Below are 23,637 nucleotides of genomic sequence, written 5' to 3' on the forward strand. Positions count from 1 at the left end.
TTGTCACTTCCACAAGGTTGGAGTAATAACTTGTTCAACTACTCAAAACATTGGTTCGAATCTAGGTTGTGCCTTTAGATTTCAAGAAAATTAACAACTAAGGAATATTTTTCTACTTCTCTCACCGACTTCTCAAACCCCAAACCCCGGCCTCGTCTGTTTTGGGTTTTTCGCAAGCGTTTCCGGAAGTTTCGCGATGTTGCGCCTCTGGGTTTGGAAACTCTCTGGTTCAGCCATTTCTCGTGTGAAATTCATTGGGAAAGAATGCGGTTTTGGAATAAACGCCGAAAATAAGGTCTGAGGTTGACACACGTTTAGGATATATTATATGTTTTGTTCTAGATCAGGTCAGTTAACTTGAATAATTATGACGTCTTTGTGCATGTTTTGATTACATACATGCTTCAAAGTTGTGAAGCCCACACGAAAAAAATTATGCAGTTTACAATAAAATACTACAATACTTTATGTAGTAATTCTGTAGCATATTTTACTACACACTGTAGTATCCCTCGATCACGTGTATCACGTATAGAATGTTGTAATAGAAGTATACTGTAGGCTTTGACCAAAGAGCCATGGCGGAGTTCCGCCATACAAAAAGACGCTAGCATTACTATTGCTCTTTATATCGTGCCCCGCGTTACACCCAGAGTTGCAAAGAAAACAGATGCGAAAATATTTCAGGAACTTACCCAGTAGTATGCATTGTTCCCTGTGCAACAGTAAACATTTGTCGTTCTTAAAAACAAAACAAAAATCCGTAGTGATCACATTACCGATCTTAAGAATGTAAAGTAGGTCATATTCATATTTGCGCAGATCTTGTTAAAAAATAAATAACTTGCGCAGCAGCACTAACCAGGATGTGGGTGAAGAATCTTGGGTTTGCACTTGTTACCACAGCCACAAAGTCACACTTGTCTATAGCGTAAAAGTGTATAAAAACAAAAATGCTCTTTGAAAGCGTCACTCAGCAGTTGAAACAATGACAAAAAAAACAAAAATGCTCTTTGAAAGCGTCACTCAGCAGTTGAAACAATGACAAAGAGACCTGCCCACCCCTGTTTAGATTTTTTTTTAAAGGGGGATGGATGTAACCACTCTCAAAGACAGAGCTATTGATGCAAGGACTGACCACTGATTCTTCATGGTCTGAAATTGTAGTTTTAACCATGGCAATGCCGTCAGGGGTACGCCAAATAAAAATGTGATTCACATTTTAAAAATAAACAATTCTTCACATTTTCAAACAGTCCATTTATATTTTCCAAAAGGGCTATACATTTGGGTGAGGTTTTTTTCTCGCCTGAGTAGCCTCGTTTCACTACCAAAAATAAAATTAAACCATCTAACATAAACTCGTACATCGCCTTGGTCCGTACAATTGCCCTTATTTTAGCGCCCCAAAAACGTAATACTTCCAGATCAACTGTAATGTCAATACCATTGTAAAGCACAATTTCTCCCCTTTCCAACAAAATCAATTACATGACCTAAACACTGCCCGTTTCTGCATAATTCAAGCAGGCAATGAGCCCCGTCGGGTCTTTTTAAAAATGGCGGGTGGGGAAGCGAAACTAATGCGTGATAGTGAGAAGGACAGATGTCGTGTGGGAAAATTGCTTTTTTCACTCGATCTGTCCAACTTATCACCTTATCGCCTCTAAAATGTAAATAAAACACTATAAAGAGTTTATATAATATGTCATTACATACCTATTTGAAGGTTTGTGTCGAATTTGAATCGGGTTTTTAGGGCGGTGCTAAAGTGATCTTAGAAGTAAACAGCGGCTTTGAGAATGATGATCGCAAGCAATGATGACGAAAAAAATGACTAGGTATCCCCCCTTACCCCCGTCACTGTCCATTTCTTGTTTTTAAACGATGAGAGAAGTGCTACACCTGGTGGAGAGATTGTAAGACAGAAATAGTTGCTTTATGCATGCTGTACGTTACGACATGACACGTCAAGATGTAACAGAGGGTAAGTTTTTTCAACTTTTCTCCAATACTATAGAGCCATTACCATGTCGATCAACGCTTGAATAGAAACCTAGTTCACACCCCCGATTTTGAAGTCAACACAGTCGCTACAGTCCCATTAGTTTTCTTTGTAGCATCGTTTGAATGTCGCAGTTACGCACATTTGTACGGAATGGGGTGAGTTTACGTTAGTGTTCAGCGAAATAACAAAACAATGTCAAATACAGGTAGCTTAGTCAAATAATTAACATGCAATCACATTAACTGTCTCGCGGGAATTCCACTAACGGTCCGTATGTAGCCAAACGTAGCTGCTGCTCATTCCGTTTGCGCGAAAATGTAAAAATGGTTAAAAAAAGTAAGGCCCGCGTCCATAGAGACACATACCAGCTCAAATGGTAGTACTGCTACTACCAGCAGTACTACACCTGCACCTGTCGACGACACAAGCTGTTCTGCTTCCACGAGCACATCCAATGCTAGTGTAACCGGTGCTGTACTGCACCGCTGTAACTCTGCGTTGTGTGTGGTTGATTGAGACTATAGACGTGGACTTTGGAGATCAGAAGCAGAATTCCCTCTCTGCATCCTGCATCCAAAAGAAAACATTTGTAGAGCACATGTGTTCTGTGAATCGTCGCCTCTTTCTACAACAGATGCACAATACAAGGGACTGGGATCATTTGAGGAGCTAGCCATCGTTCACACATACAATAGCCTGCTAATACCTTAGCACAACCACATGTTGAATTCAGAATGTTGATATCATCCTAAAAAGTACAATTACAAGTGCATATTAACAATACCATCCACTTATGAGTAGCCTCTAAATATACAACATTATTCATGAACAAAACACTGTGTGTATTACTTTGTGCTTAAAATAATCAAACTTTTCTGAAGACGACAGAAAAAGCCTGCCTACCTCTCATAGTGCATCAAAATGATTTGAGCACGCAGGGCAAAACGTAAGTACACACTCCCCTACTCCCAGGATGCACGCAGGGCAAAACGTAAGTACACACTCCCCTACTCCCAGGATGCAGGCATGCATAATAACAAATCAACATGACATATAAATATATGAACCTGGTGAAATTCACACAGTACTTTAACAACTGTTACACTAGCATCAGTAATTCTACATTTGTTATGGTCACTGACAGTTGTGAATCTGATGCAGCAGAAGAGCTACTGCCCCCTTACCTGGGAAAGCACCTAACAACAGACAGGGATGTTGGACCATCGAAGAGGCACAACTATAATGAGAACTACATTTATTTGGGGTTCAGTTATATTGGGAATTGTGCCTTTCCTCAGCCACAGTGTGTTATATGTGCAAAAGTACTATCTCATAACTCGATGAAACCTTGACTCTTGAGCAGACATTTAGAAACAAAACATGCCAATTTGAAAAATAAAAAAACTATACAGACAATGCCTTCATCAAACAACACTGTTTCATGATGCATCAGTGACATGGCAGGAGATGTTTTGAAACAATTACTGCTTCACATACAAGCCAGTGAATTATGTGTGTTACACCTGGATGAGTCAACAGACAGATGGACTTTGGTGGTCAAGATGTGTTGGTACTGATGGTGCAAAAGCCATGACAGAGAGACATAGTGGAGTGGTAACGCGCGTGCAAGTAGTTGCTCCCGACGCCACTTGGGTACACTGCAGCATCCACCGAAAGGCTCTTGCTGCCAAGGGAATACCTGACAGCTTGAAAGACGTTTTGGACACTACAGTGAAAATGGTTAACTTTGTTAAAGCAAGGCCCCTGAACTCTTATATATTTTCTGCACTATGCAATGATATGGGCAGCGACCATGTAACACTTTTACAGCATAGAGAAGTGCGCTGGTTATCAATGGGCAAAGTATTGACAAAAAATGTTTAATAAAGATACGAGCTTAAAGTTTTCTTTACTGACCAACTTTACTGACTAATTTTCCCTTGTCTGACCGCTTGCATGATGACGAGTTTCTCACACGACTGGCCTATCTGGGTGATGTTTTTTCTCGCCTGAATGATCGGAATCTAGGATTACAGGGACTCTCAGCAACTATATTCAATGTGCGGGACAAAATTGAGGCTATGATTAAGAAGTTGGAGCTCTTCTCTGTCTGCATTAACAAGGACAACACAATGGTATTTCCATCTTTGCATGATTTGTTGTGTGCAAATGAACTCAAGCTTACGGACAATGTCAAATGTGATACAGCGAAGCATCTGAGTGAGTTGGGTGCGCAATTACGCAGGTACTTTCCCGAAACGGATGACACAAACAACTGGATTCGTTATCCCTTTCATACCCTGCCTCCAGTCCACTTACCGATATCTGAACTTGAGAGCCTCATCGGAATTGCAACAAGCGGTTCTGTGAAACTAGAATTTAATCAGAAGTCACTGCCAGATTTCTGGATTGGGCTGCGCTCAAAGTATCCTGCCTTGGCAAAACGTGCTGTTAAAACACTGATGCCCTGTGCAACCAAGTACCTATGTGAGAGTGGATTCTCGGCTCTCTCTAGCATGAAAACTAAATTTATTTTTTATGTGCATCCTTTGAAGCACACCCTTCTCATTAATCTGTGGTGAGTTATTCACAATTTTTTATGAACAAATAAGGTTTTATATGTAAGATGGCTAAATAAAGAGCACTATAAAAAGTTTGTGAACCACTGTTTTAGGCAATAACATATTTGTTTACATTTACTTTGTTTATAAATATTGGAGTAAAGCAAGATTTTATTTTGGGTTCTGATTGGGTATGACAACTCATGAGGCATTTATAAGTTATATTCTTCAATAATCAATGTTTACATATAATTCATTTTTATGTCAAAAAATCGATGTAACAACTACTGCCCCTTTGATTTGATTTGATTTAAGGTTAGGGGTTAGGCATTGGTTGTGTTCGAGAGCATCAAAATGATTGCAGGCAACTGCCGACTGACTGATTTACAAATCACCTGTCATCATAAATAAAATAGTGACCCATTATTATTTGTAGATCATTCAGTAATTTATGAATCAAACATTCAAGGAAATTACAGTAACGATTGCATTTTACTTTGTTTATAAACATTTATAAACAGAATTTATTTCTATTTTTATTTAACCTTTATTTAACTAGGCAAGTAAGTTAAAAACAAATTCTTATTTACAATGATGGCTTACCCCGGCCAAACCTGGACCAATTGTGCGCCGCCCTATGGGACTCCCAATCATGGCCGGTTGTGATACAGCCTGGAATCGAACCAGGGTGTCTGTAGTGACTTCTCAAGCACTGAGATGCAGTGCCTTAGATCGCTGCGCCACTCGGGAGCCCGATTACCCCACTGATAAATGTGAAATGGTTCATGTTAGGGTAGGGGTTAAGAGGTCATGGAAGGAATACAGCTTTTGTCGAATTAATGTCAGATTTAACTTTGTGTAGCAGGTTAGGAGAACATACGCAGCAGGTTAGGAGCATTAACATAGCAGGTTAGGAGAATTAGGTTAAGTTTATGAAAATGGTTAGGGTTAGCTAAAATGCCACCCAAAAAACAACTTTTGATGTCACAAGATAATTCGTTTTGTTCCTGGGTGTAAAGAGCTGGAACACCATTGCCCACCAGAGATGGGTCTTTCATTCAGTTACATTACATTTTTTTCAGGCCTGCCAAACGATGTTACTGTAAATAGACATTACTGTGTGTGAATCACTTTCATTTACATGAGTTAATACTTTTATTTTGAAGATTACATTGTTCCTGGACCAGAGGGTTATATTCAAAATCCCAGTGTTGTGCAAACAACGCTGTCCTGTGCATTACTGCTGGACATGTCATCTAGTTTCACCATAGCACTTCTGTTTTCACTTTAATAATCCTCCAAGAAAGAACCCGATTTTATAAACATATAATGCAAAGGAAGTGAAATTTGTGTCAGCTGAAGCTTTACAGAACGTTTTACATGCATTGTGGCGCGTGGAATAATATTATAGAATTTTGCCGGACTAAGAGACTGTTTCAATACGAGCTCAGCGCACTTTTTTAAATAAAATGTTTTCCATAGGCTGATTGTTCAAAAATACCTTTACCGGTATAAACCTCATTGCAAGAGTCCAATGTATAATACGCCCCACACGTGACCACTATCAGCTGATTCGTGACGTTAAACACGGAAAGCGGAACTTGACAGCAAAACATGGTACATTTACTTGGCAAATTACCTTCTGAAGAATGTCCAAAAGTAAGCATAATTGAAAAGTGCAATCTTTACTGTAATTTCCTTGAATGTTTGATTCATACATGTGCTGCATTTTGTCAGCACAGTCCTGGAGCTAGTCAATGCAATATCAGGAGAACCCGTGCATGCATTCACTTTTTACATAGCAACGGTGATATTTTTATTTTATGTAACTAGGCAAGTCAGTTAAGAACAAATTCTTATTTACAATGACGGCCTACCAAAAGGCCTCCTGCGGGGACGGGGGTCTGGGATTTAATTGTTTAAATAAATACAATATAAATATAGGACAAAACACACATCACAACACTACATAAAGAGAGACCTAAGACGACAACATAGCAAGGCAGCAACACAGCATTGTAGCATCACAAAACATGGTACAAACATTATTGGGCACAGGCAACAGCACAACGGTCAAGAAGGTAGAGACAACAATACATCACACAAAGCAGCCACAGCTGTTAGTAAGAGTGTCCATGATTGAGTCTTTGAATGAAGAGATTGAGATAAAACTGTCCAGTTTGAGCGTTTGTTGCAGCTCGTTCCAGTCGCTAGCTGCAGCAAACTGAAAAGAGGAGCGATATGTGAATGCTTCCGTAGTACAGTTGTTACACTTTAGCCACTAAAGTTTTAGTTTTTTTAACTAACCTCTTCTTTAGGATACACTTTTTCCCATATCAATAACGAAGACAGTATCATAAATGCCAACATTCAGTCTCCGATCCTTTGATTGGGTGAACAACTTTTCAGTTCATGCTGCAAGAACTGATAGGTTGGAGGACATCCTCTGGAAGTTGTCATAATTAATGTTTAAGTCTATGGAAGGGGATGAGAACCACGAGCCTACTAGAGTTTTGTATCGAAGTCAATGTACCCAGAGGAGGACGGAATTTAGCTGTCCTCCGGCTACACCATAGTGCTACCCTACAGAGTGCTGTTGAGGCTACTGTTGACCTTCATTGCAAAACAGTGTTTTTTAATCAATTATTTGGTGACGTGAATATATTTAGTATAGTTTTATCTAAAAAGAATAGCTTTTTTAATGTTTCACTATTTTATTTTTGCTATTCACTGAGGAGGATAGTCCTCCGCTGAGGAGCCTCCACTGGTGTAGCTCTTTGTTTTGGTCACACTGTGTGACATGCTGTCATCTACTTCTACACGTGGCTGCATAGCATAGATGCTGGGAAATGATCATAATAAGAAGAATGTGTTCTACTTATATAGCGCTTTTCAAAGAACCTCAAAGCACACAAAAAGACAACTAATTTAGAAAAACAACATGAGATGGACAGTCATTAGCAGTGGTGTAAAATACTTAAGCAACAATTCTTTAAAGTACTTAAGTAGTTTTGGGGGGCGATCTGTAGGCCTACTTTACTATTTGTATTTTTTACTTTTACTTTTACTCTACTACATTCCTAAAGAAAATCATATACTTTTTACGCCATACATTTTTCCTGACACCCAAAAGTACTTGTTACATTTCGAATGGTTAGCACGAAAGGAAAATGGTCCAATTCACGTACTTATCAAGAGAACATCCCTGGTAATCCCTACTGCCTCTGATCTGGCAGACTCAATTATCACAAATGCTTATTTTGTAAAGAAGAGTGTTGGAGTGTGTCCCAAGAAAATTGTGCTGTTTGTTTTGCTTAATATAAGAAATGTGACATTATTTGTTCTTTTACTTTTGATACTTAAGTATATTTAAAACCCGCATACTTTTAGAGTATTATTTTACTGGATGACTTTCACTTTGACTTAGTTGCGTGGCAGCTAACACGGCGAGGAACCTCTTCGTGTGGTACAGAACATGGATTTTTCTGAATGTGTTCTCTGATTTTTGTAGAACCACATGCAACGAGGCACAGAATTATATGATACTTTTTTCCTGAATTGAGAACGTACAAAGTATCACCAAGAACAGGTTAATTGAAACCTTTCATGCTACACTTTACAGTAGCTAAGGTGTAACGGCTGTATGGAACCATTCACATATCACCTTTACAATGTGTAGCTACATAGCAACAGGCCATTGTAGGAGGAAAATGTCATTAATAAAATACATTTTCCATTAGCTGGCACGCAAGTGTTAGGGGTCGATTTGGCAAAGTGTTTCATTGTTATAAGCACATGCTGAACCAACAATTGAACAGCAGAGGGAGCATGATGCTTGATTGTGAATCCAAAGCATACAGATAAGTCGGTTACTCAAAAACACTATGACCGCCACACAAACATGGGCATGGCATTGTTTACTGACTTGTTTTGGGTAGATAGATTAAATCCCAGCATAGGCTACAAAAGGACCGCAATACATTTTTTCAAGATGATGATGATGATACACACTTTCTCTCCTCCAGCTATTACACTGGGTGGTAGACGGTGTGTGTGGGCGGGAGCCCCCTCGGATGGCAGACTACGGTAATACGTGGACCCTTGTAGAATGGATGGAGCTCCTCGACTCCCTCTCCTCTCTGTTCCGGCTCGCCGTGGGTAAGAAGACCCCAAACGAAGAGGTGAGACCATAGTCAGTGAGTTTGGAGCAGTCTTTTGAGTTTTATCAATAATGTTTGACCTAGAGTCATGTTCCATGCATGACTGGCCCTTGACTTAGATGTGAGGGGAGTTGGGTTTCTAAGATGTGCAATGCAGTGGCTCACTGGTTTGTGAGTTTTTTTTTGACAGTTATATTGTGTTGGGCCCTTCAGTGTGTATTAGGTTTGTGTAGCGCCTCTTGACGGCTGCAATGTATTTTGTATACCGGCAGTGTATTGGATTTGTAAGGAGTGTGAAGAGTATTTGGTTTGGTCAATGTTTCTCAATCCATTCCCGAGGGATGCTCAGGGGGTGTACATTTTGATTGAACCATGTGTTTTATTGCTGGGCTAGAACAAAAGTGGGCAATGGGCACCCCCTCTGTGAGGGCTGCAGTGTGTGGTATGTTGTGTTTTGTTATGCCTGTAAAGTAGACAGTGGATTTGGTGTGTCAGGTGTTTACACTGTGTTGGTCTCAGGTTTCAGTGTGTTTGCCACTCCGGTGGAAGGCAGGCGTCAGGTTTCAGACTCTGCTGGGATATCTACTATCTGTTTTCTGACTCTTGACAGCAGGGGCCATTGAAAGTTCAACCAGGCATCAGACTACTGTGTTCCCCTAGAATGTATCTTTGGCACGGCTTAGTAACATTCAATGCTAACACCCAGGCCTACATTTTCAATTGATAAACGTTACATACAGTGCCAGATCTACACAACCTACTCCACACTTTCAAAGCATTTTTATTTAATTTTTTTAATGTTCAATATTTAAGGAGAGAAAAATAAGATATCTTGATTGCAAAGGTCTACACACCCCTTTGTGGCACATCTAAATACGTTTTAAAAAACAAATATTTTCTGAAAAAATCACGCAATTACACTGAACAAAATAACATATAAAAATGTCAACGATTTTACTGAGTTAGGGTTGCACATTTTGGGGAATATTCATAGGTGGAAACTTTCCGTGGGAATTAACGGGAATATATGCAAATTAGTAGTAATATCATTTAAATGTAGATGTTTTTTGTATTGGATTTATTTACCATATCATATGGAGACAGAAACATACACCTTTTACCTTATCATAAGTAGACATAATTGCAAATGATTAAATCCTTCCAATAGAAATTTTAAAAACTATATAGTTACGAATTGAACTTTAATTAAATGAGTTGACTCTTCACATGGGATGATTTCGCTGAATAACCAAAGAAAGGGAATATTGAATGATCCCCAATGATCCATCACATCTCCCAAAAACGTTTTCAACATACATCTGTAAAATGATAGTCTAGAAACTAAAGCTTTGGTTGTCTTCCTCTCAGGCTTCCATGTCTTCTCCCTGGACCTCCTCAATGTCCAACTCTTGAACATCAGTCTCTGAGGCCTCATCTTCACTGTCACTTTCCAACCTTGTTGAGGATGGCTCGTTGTCAGGCTCAAAAAACCTAAATTTGCCCGGATGGCCACCAATTTTTCAACCCTTTGGTCAGCCTGTTGCGTGCTTTGGTGTGTGTGTGTGTGTGTTCCCAAACAAGGATGATGGAGGCAACAGGGGAAAGAGCATCAGATCCACAAAGTCCCTTCAACCAGGTGGCTGATGATATATGTTGGCACGACATATATGTTGGCACAATATGCCATATTGCATCTCCATCCCAAAGCCCTTGCTTGGAAGTGTACTTTGCCAGACTGCCAAGAACCTTTCCCTCATCCAGGCCAAGGTGGCAAGACACGATAGTGATGCCACCATAGGCTTTGTTTATCTCTGCACCAGACAGGATGCTCTTGCCAGCATACTTGGGGTCCAACATGTATGCTGCGGCGTGAATGGGCTTCAGGCAGAAGTCTTCATGCTTTTTGATGTATTTCAGAACTGCAGTTTCCTCTGCTTGGAGCAACAGTGAAGTGGGAAGGGCAGTACAGATTTCTTCTCAAGCAGTCTGAATATCAGACAGGATGGCATTTTCTCCCTCAATCCGTGAAATGGCTACTGTTATAGGTTTCAGGAGTTTCAGGCTGCTTACCACTCTCCCAAAATACATAATCCAGAAGGATCCTCTTGATGGGGCTGTCCATATCAGCAGACTGTGATTTGGCCATTTCTTGGAGAGACTCCTTCCCTTCCAGGAGACTGTCAAACATGATGACAACACCACCCCAACATGTGTTGCTGGGCAGCTTCAATGTGGTGCTCTTATTCTTCTCACTTTGCTTGGTGAGGTAGATTGCTGTTATAACTTGATGACCCTTCACATACCTAACCATTTCCTTAGATCTCTTGTAGAGTGTATCCATTGTTTTCAGTGCCATGATGTCCTTGAGGAGCAGATTCAATGCATGAGCAGCACAGCCAATGGGTGTGATGTGAGGGTAGGACTCCTCCACTTTAGACCAAGCAGCCTTCCTGTTCACAGCATTGTCTGTCACCAGTGCAAATACCTTCTGTGGCCCAAGGTCATTGATGACTGCCTTCAGCTCATCTGCAATGTAGAGACCGGTGTGTCTGTTGTCCCTTGTGTCTGTGCTCTTGTAGAATACTGGTTGAGCGGTGGAGATGATGTAGTTTTTTATTCCTTGCCCACGAACATTTAACCACCCATCAGAGATGATTGCAATACAGTCTGCTTTCTCTATGATTTGCTTGACCTTCACTTGAACTCTGTTGAACTCTGCATCCAGCAAATGAGTAGATAAAGCATGTCTGGTTGGAGGGGTGTATGCTGGGCAAAGAACATTCAGAAATCTCTTCCAATACACATTGCCTGTGAGCATCAGAGGTGAACCAGTTGCATATACAGCTCAAGCATCAGCATTTCTCTGACTACGTTCCTCTATTGAGTCAAAAAGACTTCTGATTCCAGGAGGACCATGAGTTGTTGCTATCGATAAGGTGTCTGATTTAATAATTTTCACCTCAAATAGAAGTAGAGGGACTTTTGTCAGAGGTTGACTGTTGTGAGCGCTGAGGGAACTTTATGCACTTGGCCAGATGATTCTGTATCTTTGTTGTATTCTTCACATATGATTTGGCACAGTATTTGCAAATGTACACAGCTTTTCCTTCTACATTAGCTACAGTGAAATGTCTCCACACATCAGACAGTGCTGTGGCATTTTCCTGTAAAGATTAGAAAAAAATGTGTAAAAAAATAAATAAATACAGATAGATTAAACAACTCCTTTGTAAGATAAACGTTTTAAAATGAAGCATGTGAATTAACACTCCTCAGTTAGCAGGCTCAAGCAAGCTAAACCCCACATGGTAGCAAGAACTAACTAGCAGAAATTGTTAACAAGTTAGAAATTATTTAAAAACACTTTTCTGTAGGCTACTATTTACTAGTTAACAAAAAATCATGTATGTCATATAAAATATATTCACCCAACCCAGTATTGTAATCAAAACTTACCAGAAAGCATGTAGTCCTTGGCTCAGACAGTGTAGTAGTGTGGGCTCAATAGCATCTCATTCATGTGCAAGATCTTGAGAATCAGCTGTACATGTGATGGAAGAGTGCACTGCACATGTGATGGAAGAATGCACTGTGCATGCAGAGGGTTGCAATTCCATTGCATTGGGGATAGTTTAACCAAAATATGCGACAAGACCTAGAATTGCCTTATGTGTATCCCACAAAAAAGGTTCACTGTTATAAGCTAACTTTTTTGATGAATTTAAGCAAAATTCCCCAAATTCCCGGGCTTAACTTCCCATGGGAAATTTCCGGGAAAATTCTGGAAATTTACCGGAAAGTTTCCGACCCTTTGCAACCGTAGTTACAGTTCATATAAGGAAATCAGTCAATTGAAATGTATTCATTAGGCCCTAATCTATGGATTTCACATGACTGGGAATACCGATATGCATCTTTTGGTCACAGATACCTTTAAAAAAAAAAAAAAAAAGTAGGGCTGTGGATCAGAATCAGTTAGTGTCTGGTGTGACCACCATTTTCCTTATGCAGCGCAACACATCTCCTTCGCATAGAGTTGATCAGGCTGTTGATTGTGGCCTGTGAAATGGTGTCCCACACCTCTTCAATGGCTGTGCGAAGTTTCTGGATATTGGCGGGAACTGGAACACACTGTTGTACATGTTGATCCAGAGTATCCCAAACATGCTTAATGGGTGACATGTCTGGTGAGTGTGCAGGCCATGGAAGAACTGGGCCATTTTCAGTATGCAGGAATTTTGTACACATCATTGCGACATGGGACCGTGCACTATCATGCTGAAACATGTGGTGATGTCGGCGGATGAATGGCACGACAATGGGCCTTATGATTTTTTTCACAGTATCTCTGTGCATTCAAATTACCATTGATAAAATGCAATTGTGTTCGTTGTACGTAGCTTATGCCTGCCCATACCATAATCCCACCTCCACCATGGGGCACTCTGTTCACAACGTTGACATCAGTAAACCGCTCGCCCACACAACGCCATACAGGTACATTTGAAACCAGGATTCATCCGTGAAGAGCACACTTCGGTGGGCACTGGCATGCTGGAGAAGGTGAGCATTTGCCCACTGAAGTCGGTTACGCCGCCAAACTGCTGTCAGGTCAAGACCCTGGTGAGGATGGCGAGCACTCAGATGAGCTTCCCCGAGATGGTTTCTGACAGTTTATGCAGAAATCCTTCAGTTATGCAAACCCACAGTTTCATCAGCTGTCCAGGAAGCTGGTCTCAGACGATCCTTCAGGTGAAAAAGCCGGATATGGAGGTTGGCGTGGTTACACATGGTCTGCTGTTGTGAGGCCGGTTGGATGTACTACCAAATTCTCTAAAATAACATTGGAGAAAGCTTATGGTAGCGAAATTAACATTCAATTCTCTTGCAACAGCTCTGGTGGATATTCCTGCTGTCAGCATGTCAATTGCACGCTCCCTCAAAATTTGAGACATCTGTGGCTTTGTGTTGTGTGACAACTTCACATTTTAGCGTAGCCTTTTATTGTTTCCAGCACAAGGTGCACCTGTGTAATGATTATGCGGTTTAATCAGCTTTTTGATTAGCCACACCTGTCAGGTGGATGGACCAACACTTTATGTGTTGCATTTATATTTTTGTTCAGTGTAGTTTCGTTTGTGCAAAAGTAATATTGGGAAAAATAATAGGATAATTTTTGAATAACTTCCTCTTTCTTAGTAAAATTCAAACAGATTTAACCTCAAAGCCACCAAAGTGCTTTAAAAATGTATATATAGTTACAGATCAGGTGAAGGTGATGAAACAATTCCAAAATTCCTTAATAACCCTTTGAATATTGACAAGTATGGCAATTAAGCTGTTGATGGTGTTTACATATCAACTGGGTACTGAGAGGATCTGTCAGTTCTTCCAAACAGAGCTATGGGAGAGAATGAGAACTGCTCAGAGATATCACTATAAGGCCAAAGGTGATTTTAAAACAGACACTGAGTTCATTTGCTGAGCTGTGAGAACTGTGGATGGATTAGCAACATTGCGTTCATTTCCTATTACTGACCTGTATGACAGTGGAAAGAAGAAAGCATGTGCTAAAAAATCCATTCCAAATCATCCTTCCTTTTTGCAAAATGGTCATTTAAGTAATACTTTAAGAGAACATAGCAAATAAATACACTTTTTTGCAAAAACTTTCGGTTTAGGGCAAATCCAACACGACACAGCACAGAGTAAACCTTCCATACTTTCAAGAATTGTGGCGGCATCATCATGTTATGTTATTATTGTCACCGGCAGGGATTGGGGAGTTTTGTCAGGACCAAAATAAATATGAAAAACGTAGTATTCTGAAGACCTCACACTAGGATATAGATTTATGTTTGAGGGCAACAAATGATAAGGCCAAAGACACACGAGTGGCCTTCCATGAGGTGTTCAGTGATTCTGAGTCGTCTAGTCTCAGCCCTGACTTAAATCTGTGTGAAAATCAGCGACAATAATGGACTATTGCTGTCCATCAATGATCTACAACCAAATTGAATGAGCTTGATCAATTTTGACAAGAACAATGAATAGATGTTGCTCTAAGGGCTGTGCAAAGTTGGTGAGACCTTATTCAAAATAATTTTCAGCTGTAATTGCTGCCAAAAGTACTTCCATCAAGTATTAACTCATGTCAGGGGTGTGAAGACCTACTAAATCAATAAATCTTCATTTTTTAAATACATTTTTCTTTCACTTTGAAAGTGTGAACTAGGCTGTCAATCAGTGAAGTAGGCTGTCAAATCCCAATTTAATCTATTTTTTTTTTACATTTTAATTTAAGGGAGAAAAATGTGACAACTGTGTAAAGGTTGTGTAGACTTTCTCTAGGCACTATATGAGTTAATTTAGTAGCAAAGTTATTTCAGTAGCGAGTTGACAATACTAATGAAATATTACAGGGACACAGACTCATCTGTTTCAGTTGCGAAACTAAATGTTTTATGTGTAAATAGAATTACAGGCAGACTGAAACAAGACCAGCCATTTGATATTCATTGCACAATCACCAGGAGCTGTGGCACAAGATGGGAAAGACGAGCTGCGGAACATATTTACAAAAGTCATGTTGTATTAATAAATATTGTATGTCCAGTGTTGACAGTTTGTGTATCATGTGTGTTGTTTAATGTAGGCCAATGTGCAGGTAACTGCCAAAATAAAGGAAACACCAACATAAAGTGTCTTAATAGGGCGTTGGGCTACCACGAGCCGCCAGAACAGCTTCAATGCTCCTTGGCATATATTTGACAAGTGTCTGGAAATCTATTGGAGGGATATGACACCATTTTTCAATGAGAAATTCTATAATTTGGTGTTGTTGTTGAGGGTAGTGGAAAATGCTGTCTCAGGCGCCGCTCCAGAATCTCCCGTAAGTGTTCAATTGGGTAGAGGTCTGGTAACTTACACACATTCTTTAAACCCCATATGCTCATTTACAAATTCACTGAGATGTCTTCTAGCCATGGTACTGAAAATAATGGGCAACTGGTATTTTTAAACATGACCCTAAGCATTATGGGATATTAATTGCTCCACACCTGTGTGGAAGCACCTGCTTTCAATATATTTTGTATCCCTCATTTACTGAAGTGTTTCCTTTATTTTGGTAGTTACATGTACCATCCCACACAAGTTATTTTGAATTTGAACTGTGTAGTTTGCCAATAATATTGAATATACAGTATGAGTGATTTATTGATTACTGCAACTGCCAACCTCTTCTGCTTTGGGCAGGTGCTGGCATCATTGGCAGACGTGGGCAGTGGGTATGGGGAGGCCGTGCTGACTGTCCTGAGGGCCAGACGAGAGGAGATCCGTCAGGCGCTGGTGGAGAGGACCAATAACGTGTCCAGCTCTACCCTCCAGGATTTTGACTGGCAGATAAAGGTGAATTCCCTGCACTATAGTGTGGAGACAACAATCTCCGTTTGATTGGGAAACTGATTGGTCAGGACTTCCTTGAAAAAAAAATATTTTTTATCTCAAAGGAATATCTTGGTTAAATACAGGTCAAATGAAAAAAGTGTTTTTACTTGGTATGCAGAAATTACGCTTTATCAGTCATTGATTTGGGGTGAAATACTGAGGTATATGGTTCACTACCTATACTACTACTGCTACCACAATGATTTCTATACATTTGAATCCTAAGCCTTTCTCTCGCTCTCTGTTTCCCTGTTCAGCTGGCATTGTCCAGCGATAAGATCTCATCTCTCCATACCCCTCTACTCAACCTCCATTTGGATGTGAAGGAGAATGGTGCCCTGAAGCCTCTGTCTGTCGAGATGAACAGAGAGGAATTACAAACACTCATCAGCTCATTGGAGGCTGCCAATAAGGTACAATCTTCGGGGGGACACGTGCATGCACTTATACACAAATTATTAGGGTATTGACTTGTGTGGGTCATTGCCGATCGAATGCGTTTGTGTCAGTGTGTTTGTCCAATGTTTCAGTGGTGCATAGTCATGCAAAGCATGAGTGTGAGTGCTTGCATGTGTGTGTTTGAGTTTGGCCAGCATCAGTGGAGGGTATGATTTGGATGGCTTGAGAACAGTTTTCATGGCAGTTCCACCAATAGTCTAATATCATTACACCTACTGATGTCAGAGGCGCAATAGCCAGTGGTTTCTGCCAGCCTTTGTGCCTTCATTCACTTAATGTTTTTTTCCCCCAGTCTCTCCATATTCCCTGTCGTAGAAGACATTTGTGTGTATATTACAGGAGTGCTTTTATACAGAAACATATTCGTATCCCAACTGCAGTTCATAGTCTGACTGTACACTTCCCCTCATTAGCTCTCCCACAAGTCTCCAGAAAACTTGTGTTTTGGGACCGAGAGTTACCTTTTCATTAAAACGTTAGAGGACAAAAGTTCCTAGCGTGTGAGGAACATGTTTGCTGGCCTCAAATGCTAGTCAGCTAGCTAATATTTAGAAGCAAATGTAAAATTGTTTGTCGAGTCATGCTAACCCGTCTGCAATCCGTTTAGTGTTGCTTGCTAGCTACAGAGGTTAGCTGGCTAGTTAGCTACAATAGTTAGCTACAGCCATCAGTTGTTGTGTTATCATATTTTGCCTATCCTACTGTTTGTAAAATGCATACTGGCATTTGAATATAGCACATTAATAGGGAATCTATACACAATGTGGACACGGTAGACACATTTAAATGTACACTATCGTTCAAAAGTTTGGGGTAACTTAATGTCCTTGTTTTTGAAAGAAAAGCAACATTTTTTGTACATTAAAATAACATCAAATTGATCAGAATTACAGTGTAGACATTGTTAATATTGTAAATGACTATTGTAGCTGGAAACGGCAGATTTATTTTAACGGAATATAGGCGTACAGAGGCCCATTATCAGCAACCATCACTCCTGTGTTCCAATGGCACGTTGTGTTAGCTAATCCAAGTTTATCATTTTAAAAGGCTAATTGATCACTAGAAAACCCTTTTTCAGTTATGTTAGCACAGCTGAAACCTGTTGTGCTGATTTAAAGAAGCAATACAACTGGCCTCCAGACTAGTTGAGTATCTGGAGCATCAGCATTTGTGGGTTCGATTACAGGCTCAAAATGGCCAGAAACAAAAAACTTTCTTCTGAAACTCGTCAGACACGGCCCTAGAGAGCCCTTCTCCTATATATACACTGATCTTTTCTTTGACAGCATAGGCCTCAAAGGTACTGCCTATCTCCAGTTTAAAGTAGTCAACTTATTATTCTACTTTTGAGTTTATTGGCAGTTTGTAAATAAACCAAAAATGGTCATACCAACAGCTACCGTGCTGGAGTGTGTATAGTCTGAACAGGTATAAAGCCAATGTTGGTGATATACTGCAACCTGCAGTTATGGAATGTTTGCCTAGGAATGTAATTAATTGGCTGACCCCCTCCTGCTGACCTGGGTTCTTTCTAGAGCCCGACCGATATATCGGTTCACCGATATTAGCCTTTTAACGCTATATCGGTATCGGCTGATAACTCCACTGATAACGCTATTCAATAAATAGGATGAAAAAAGGGAATCTCATGCTTATCTGAACACTTGCTGCCATTCTCATGATGTCGTTATTGTTAAAATGTATGATATCAACATTTGAAGCATAGTTATTGGACAATTGCTCTTCTGGATGGCAATTTGAGAACAGTGTGGGAAAATTACACTTTTTCAGTTCCCTGCTGTTAACCTTTCTAGGACACACGTTCCGCTAGCGGAACCCCTTGACAACATTCCGCTGAAAAGGCAGCGCGGGAAATTCCAAAATATTTTTTAGAAATATGTAACTTTCACACATTAACAAGTCCAATACAGCAAATGAAAGATACAAATCTTGTTAATCGACCCATCATGTCCGATTTTAAAAATGCTTTACAGCGAAAACACAACATATGATTATGTTAGATCACCGCCAAGTCCAAAAAACACAGCCATTTTCCCAGCCAAAGATAGGAGTCACAAAAAGCAGAAATAGAGATAAAATGAATCACTAACCTTTGATTATCTTCATCAGATGACACTCATAGGACATCATGTTACACAATACATGTATGTTTTGTTCGATAATGTGCATATTTATATCCAAAAATCTCAGTTTACATTGGCGCCATGTTCAGAAATGCCTCCAAAATATCCGGAGAAATTGCAGGGAGCCATATCAAATAACAGAAATACTCATCATAAACTTTGATGAAAGATACATGTTTTACATAGAATTAAAGATACACTTGTTCTTAATGCAACCGCTGTGTCAGATTTCAAAAAAACTTTACGGAAAAAGCAAACCATGCAATAATCTGAGACGGCGCTCAGATAGAAACAACATTTCTCCGCCATGTTGGAGTCAACAGAAATACGAAATTACATTATAAATATTCCCTTACCTTTGATGATCTTCATCAGAATGCACTCCCAGGAATCCTAGTTCCACAATAAATTGTTTTGTTCGATAATGTCCAAGTAGCTACTTTTGTTAGCACGTTTAGTATACATATCTAAACGCTCGTGCAGGTCCAGGCAAACTTCAGACGAAAACTTCAAAAAGTTATATTACAGGTCGAATAAACTTGTCAAACTAAGTATAGAATCAATCTTTAGGATGTTATTATCATAAATATTCAATAACGTTCCAACTGGAGAATTCCTTTGTGTCTATAGAAGTAATGGAACGCAAGTCGATATCATGTGGAATGCGCGTGACCAGGACCTGGCTCTCTGCCAGACCACTGACAGACTGTTGACATCTAGTGGAAGCCGTAGGAAGTGCAAACAAACACATGGGATTTCTATAGGCGATGAGTTGAAAATCGACCAGCCTCAGAATTCCTACTTCCTGTTAGGATTTTTTCTCAGGTTTTTGCCTGCCATATGAGTTCAGTTATACTCATAGACATCATTCAAACAGTTTTAGAAACTTCAGAGTGTTTTCTATCCAATAGTAATAATAATATGCATATATTAGTATCTGGGACAGAGTAGGAGGCTATTCATCCAAAGTGAAAATGCTGCCCCCTATCCCTAAAAAGTTAAACAGTATATCGGCAGATATATTGGTAAATTTTGCCCCTCAAAAAATCTGAATCGGTATCGGACCCGAAAAATCATATAATTCAGGCTCTATTCCTTTCTTAACTTCTCTAGGGTAGAGGGCAGCATTCGGAATTTTGGATGAAATGCATGCCCAAATTAAACTGCCTGCTTCTCGGGCCCAGAAGATATGATATGCATATAACTGGTAGATTTGGATAGACAACACTCTAAAGTTTCCAAAACTGTTAAAATAGTGTCTGTGAGTATAACAGAACTGATTTGGCAGGCGAAAACCTGAGAAAAATCCATTCAGGAAGTAGTTTTTTGTTGTTGTTGTCATTTTCTATTCAATGCCATTACAGTATCCATTGACTTAGGACTCAAATTGCAGTTTCTATGCCTTCCACTAGATGTCAACAGTCTTTAGAAATTGTTTCAGGCTTGTATTCTGAAAAATGAAGAAGTAAGAGCAGTCTGAATGAGTGGACCCTAAAGTGTCACAGAGCTTTTTCATGCGCGAGACCGAGAGATTGCGTTTCTTGTTTACCTTTTAAATTGACGACGTTATTGTCCGGTTGAAATATTATCGATTATTTAGGCTAAAAACAACCTGAGGATGGAATATAAACATCGTTTGACATGTTTCTATTAACTTTACGGATACAATTTGGATTTTTGTCTGCCTGTTTTGACTGCGTTTTAGCCTGTGGATTACTGAAGAAAACGCGCGAACAAAACTGAGGTTTTTGGATATAAAGAGACTTTATCGAACAAAAGGAACATTTATTGAGTAAATGAATGTCTGCTGAGTGCAACCATATGAAGATCATCAAAGGTAAGGGATTAATTCTATCTCTATTTCTGACTTGTGTAACTGTTCTACTTCGCTGGTTACTGTTTGTAATGATTTGTCTACTGGGCTATGTTCTCAAATAATCGTAAGCTATGCTTTCGCCGTAAAGCATTTTAAAATCTGACACCGTGGTTAGATTCACAAGAAGTTCATCTTTAAACCATGTTTTGTTTTCTGAATTTTTATTAAGAGTATTTCTGTATTTGAATTTGGCGCCCAGCAGTTTCACTGGCTGTTGAAGAGGTGGGATGCTAACGTCTCACGTACCCAAGAGAGGTTAACCCATAGTAAGTCCCACCAAGTTGACGACTTTAAAATGGTGGAAGCCCTCAATGGTGCTGTCTATGCTAAAGCAGGATTTGTGGCACAAGAGCTCTCTATCCATCTCTGTGTAAACTTTACCTCTGTGTGTGTATCCTGACAGTGTGTGTGTTTGTGACCTTACAGGTGGTACTACAGCTGAAGTGATGGCGTCGATGGACATTTCACTGTGCCCTTTTATTTATGGCTCTTATTAAGGGGACGTGTTATGTCATCATAGAGGGACACTGAGCTATGATGCAGGGAAACAACTCTTAGCCTTCAACCCACTAGGCACTGATTCCTTACGCCTCGATCACACCTACAGTGTCATTGCACAAAATGGTACACAGCAACATATGGATATGTGTGCAACAAAAGTTCAACATTCACCTTCTGCTACCATTTCTGTCAATCCTTCTACTCATATAATTTGATGCATACGTTCAATAAATCCAACGCATGCACCACACAGAACGCACTGCAACTGCCTCTGCCTCTGCAACGCAATGCTGCAATGCACATGCAGTGTTCCATTGGAAATTAATGTACTTCTGGTGTACCAAAACGCAATGATGTTGTCTGTGTGATCGAGGCGTTACACTTCACCTCTAATGGGTACTCGATCACTCCCCTAATGAATTAAAAAGCATTGAATTTGTATAAGCATAGGATAGTGGGTGTTGCACCATATTCCTTTTATTCCATTTCTTTTAAATCCATGAGGGGGAGTGAATGAGTGCACATTTTGGGGAGAAGGTTAGAGAATCGTACTGCAGCCTGCGATATATTCCCAAGACTGCAGCAGTCTTTTTTTTGTACTTGTTGTTTTGCTGTTTTTTTGTTGTTGTAATCCATTCCATTACTGTATAAAAAAAATATGAATGTTTAACCTTTATTTGACCTTTTCTTCAATGGAATGTACTTTAGAGCTCTGGGCTGTCTCCATACTCTGAAATGGCTTCATCTCTTTGTCTCTCGTTCTTCCTGATCTCTGTTGATTGGCTAGGTTAAAATATTGGCAAGGTCATCCATCTCCAGAGGCAATGTTATATATCAGACCAAATAATACCCCTTCCATGAGGGTTGCACTAACGTTATATATCAGACCAAATAATACCCCTTCCATGAAGGTTGCACTAACGTTATATATCAGACCAAATAATACCCCTTCCATGAGGGTTGCACTAACGTTATATATCAGACCAAATAATACCCCTTCCATGAGGCGTTGCACTAACGTTATATATCAGACCAAATAATACCCCTTCCATGAGGGTTGCACTAACGTTATATATCAGACCAAATAATACCCCTTCCATGAAGGTTGAAAAGGCCCTTTTCATCTGTCTATTGAATATTTAATACAGATCACACTGTGCAAAATCTTCCTTTGCGTATGCCTGTGTACTAGTCAGCATGCCTATGATGTTATGCATGAAAACAGCAGCAGGGGGTAGTGAGTCATGGAGGGCCTAACTTTCCCTGTTTTCCTAAATTCATCACATCTGGACCACAATATGGCAACGCTATAATGCATTAATGTTTTTGAGATATAAAAAGAAAGACCACGTTGCATGAGAACCTAGTGCGTTTTCTAGTTGGCCATATACAGGATTTGCAGTTACTGTAGTCTTTTCTAATAGAAGTAACCTGGCCTTGCAAGATTGGCTAGATATTTAGAGGCAGTGAGACCACAGAGGTGCATCTTGCCTGAGCTAATACACACAGAGTGCAAATGATACCGTGGCATTCTATTGGGTGCACGAAAATGTTTTACATAATGACCAAACCGGCTCCGCGCCTGCATGTTGAGTTTGTCTATCCCCACCAGACAGATCAGGACACGCAGGTTGAAATTTAAAACATTTATTTGGGGACAGGTCAAAACACATATGAAATATTCATGGAAATGTAACTAGTTTGCTTGCTGTTGCTAGGTAGTTTGTCCTGGGATATAAACATTGGGTTGTTATTTTAGCTGAAAGGTTATTTTTGTTGCTGGATCTTTGTAGAATTTGGACAAATTGAGTCACAAAATTGTGTGTTCTGTACACCAACAATTAATCCACAGATAAAAGGGGAAACCTAGTAAATTTCTAGTAATCTCTCCTCGTTCAGTCTTCTGTGGATTTTATATGGCGGTTGGAAACCAACTTCAAGGTGCATTACCGCAATCAACTGGACTGGAGTGTGGAGCTCATTCATCTTACAATCACCCACGTGGGTATATGCTCTTAAAAATGAATGAGGAGATGGGATAGGCAGGACTTGCAGGGCAGACGTTCGCGAACAGTTTGGATTAAATTATTGAATAACATGTATGTGTACATTTTCTTTTGCAACGCTCACGCACACAAGGCGGGCGGTGTGGTCAGCATGTTATGGGCCTAATAGTAAAGATGTAATTTAACTGTAAAAATGTGTTACATTTTAATGTGACATGACATTTATCTGATTGTCAAGAAATCACTTAAAGTAGGCTACCTGCGCACGTTCGTCCACTAATTCCAGCATCCAAACAGTGTCCTATGCACCCGCCATTTGATGAATGGAAAGAGACATCTGTTACAAACCCCACATTCGGCACTTGTCATTAGGCCTACACAGTGGTGTGTATTCATGGATGCCAAAGGAAGCCATGCTTCCCCCAAAATGTTAACAATAATACAAACCTATTAGATAATTTATTCTGTTT

General features: G+C 39.9%; 2 protein-coding genes across 7 annotated transcripts in view; one reads left to right on the forward strand and one right to left on the reverse strand.

The window, feature by feature from the left end:
- atp10d (ATPase phospholipid transporting 10D) overlaps positions 1 to 905 on the reverse strand; it is a 35,249-nt gene extending 34,344 nt beyond the window's left edge. For both annotated transcript variants that reach the window (XM_023994303.2, XM_023994302.2), the window contains exon 1: positions 696 to 905. The gene's annotated coding sequence lies outside the window, so the exon portion shown is untranslated. The remainder of the gene's footprint in view (positions 1 to 695) is intronic.
- On the forward strand, positions 189 to 22,515 carry LOC111968606 (COMM domain-containing protein 8). Of its 5 annotated transcripts, none has more exons than XM_070445138.1 (6): positions 189 to 295; positions 8,595 to 8,750; positions 15,987 to 16,139; positions 16,436 to 16,591; positions 20,860 to 20,926; positions 21,087 to 22,515. In XM_070445138.1, the coding sequence occupies exons 1-6, from the start codon at positions 197 to 199 to the stop codon at positions 21,155 to 21,157; spliced, it is 702 nt and encodes a 233-aa protein (XP_070301239.1). In that variant the 5' UTR covers positions 189 to 196; the 3' UTR covers positions 21,158 to 22,515. The 5 variants fall into 5 exon arrangements, with proteins under 5 accessions (XP_070301239.1, XP_070301240.1, XP_070301242.1 ...); XM_070445139.1 differs by having other exon boundaries at positions 20,863 to 20,926; XM_070445140.1 differs by lacking the exon at positions 189 to 295 and adding an exon at positions 6,119 to 6,228.
- Positions 22,516 to 23,637: the final 1,122 nt, after the last annotated feature.

This window comes from Salvelinus sp. IW2-2015, linkage group LG9, assembly GCF_002910315.2.
Source record: "Salvelinus sp. IW2-2015 linkage group LG9, ASM291031v2, whole genome shotgun sequence".
NCBI classification, from domain to species: Eukaryota; Metazoa; Chordata; class Actinopteri; order Salmoniformes; family Salmonidae; genus Salvelinus; species Salvelinus sp. IW2-2015.

Bases quoted from the DNA above. Each gene is read 5' to 3' on its own strand.
- LOC111968606 (XM_070445138.1), top strand. From the start codon at position 197: ATGTTGCGCCTCTGGGTTTGGAAACTCTCTGGTTCAGCCATTTCTCGT. The intron at 296-8,594 runs GTCTGAGGTTGA...TCTCTCCTCCAG, and splicing joins GAATAAACGCCGAAAATAAG to CTATTACACTGGGTGGTAGA. The intron at 20,927-21,086 runs GTAAGTCCCACC...GTGACCTTACAG, and splicing joins CCAAGAGAGGTTAACCCATA to GTGGTACTACAGCTGAAGTG.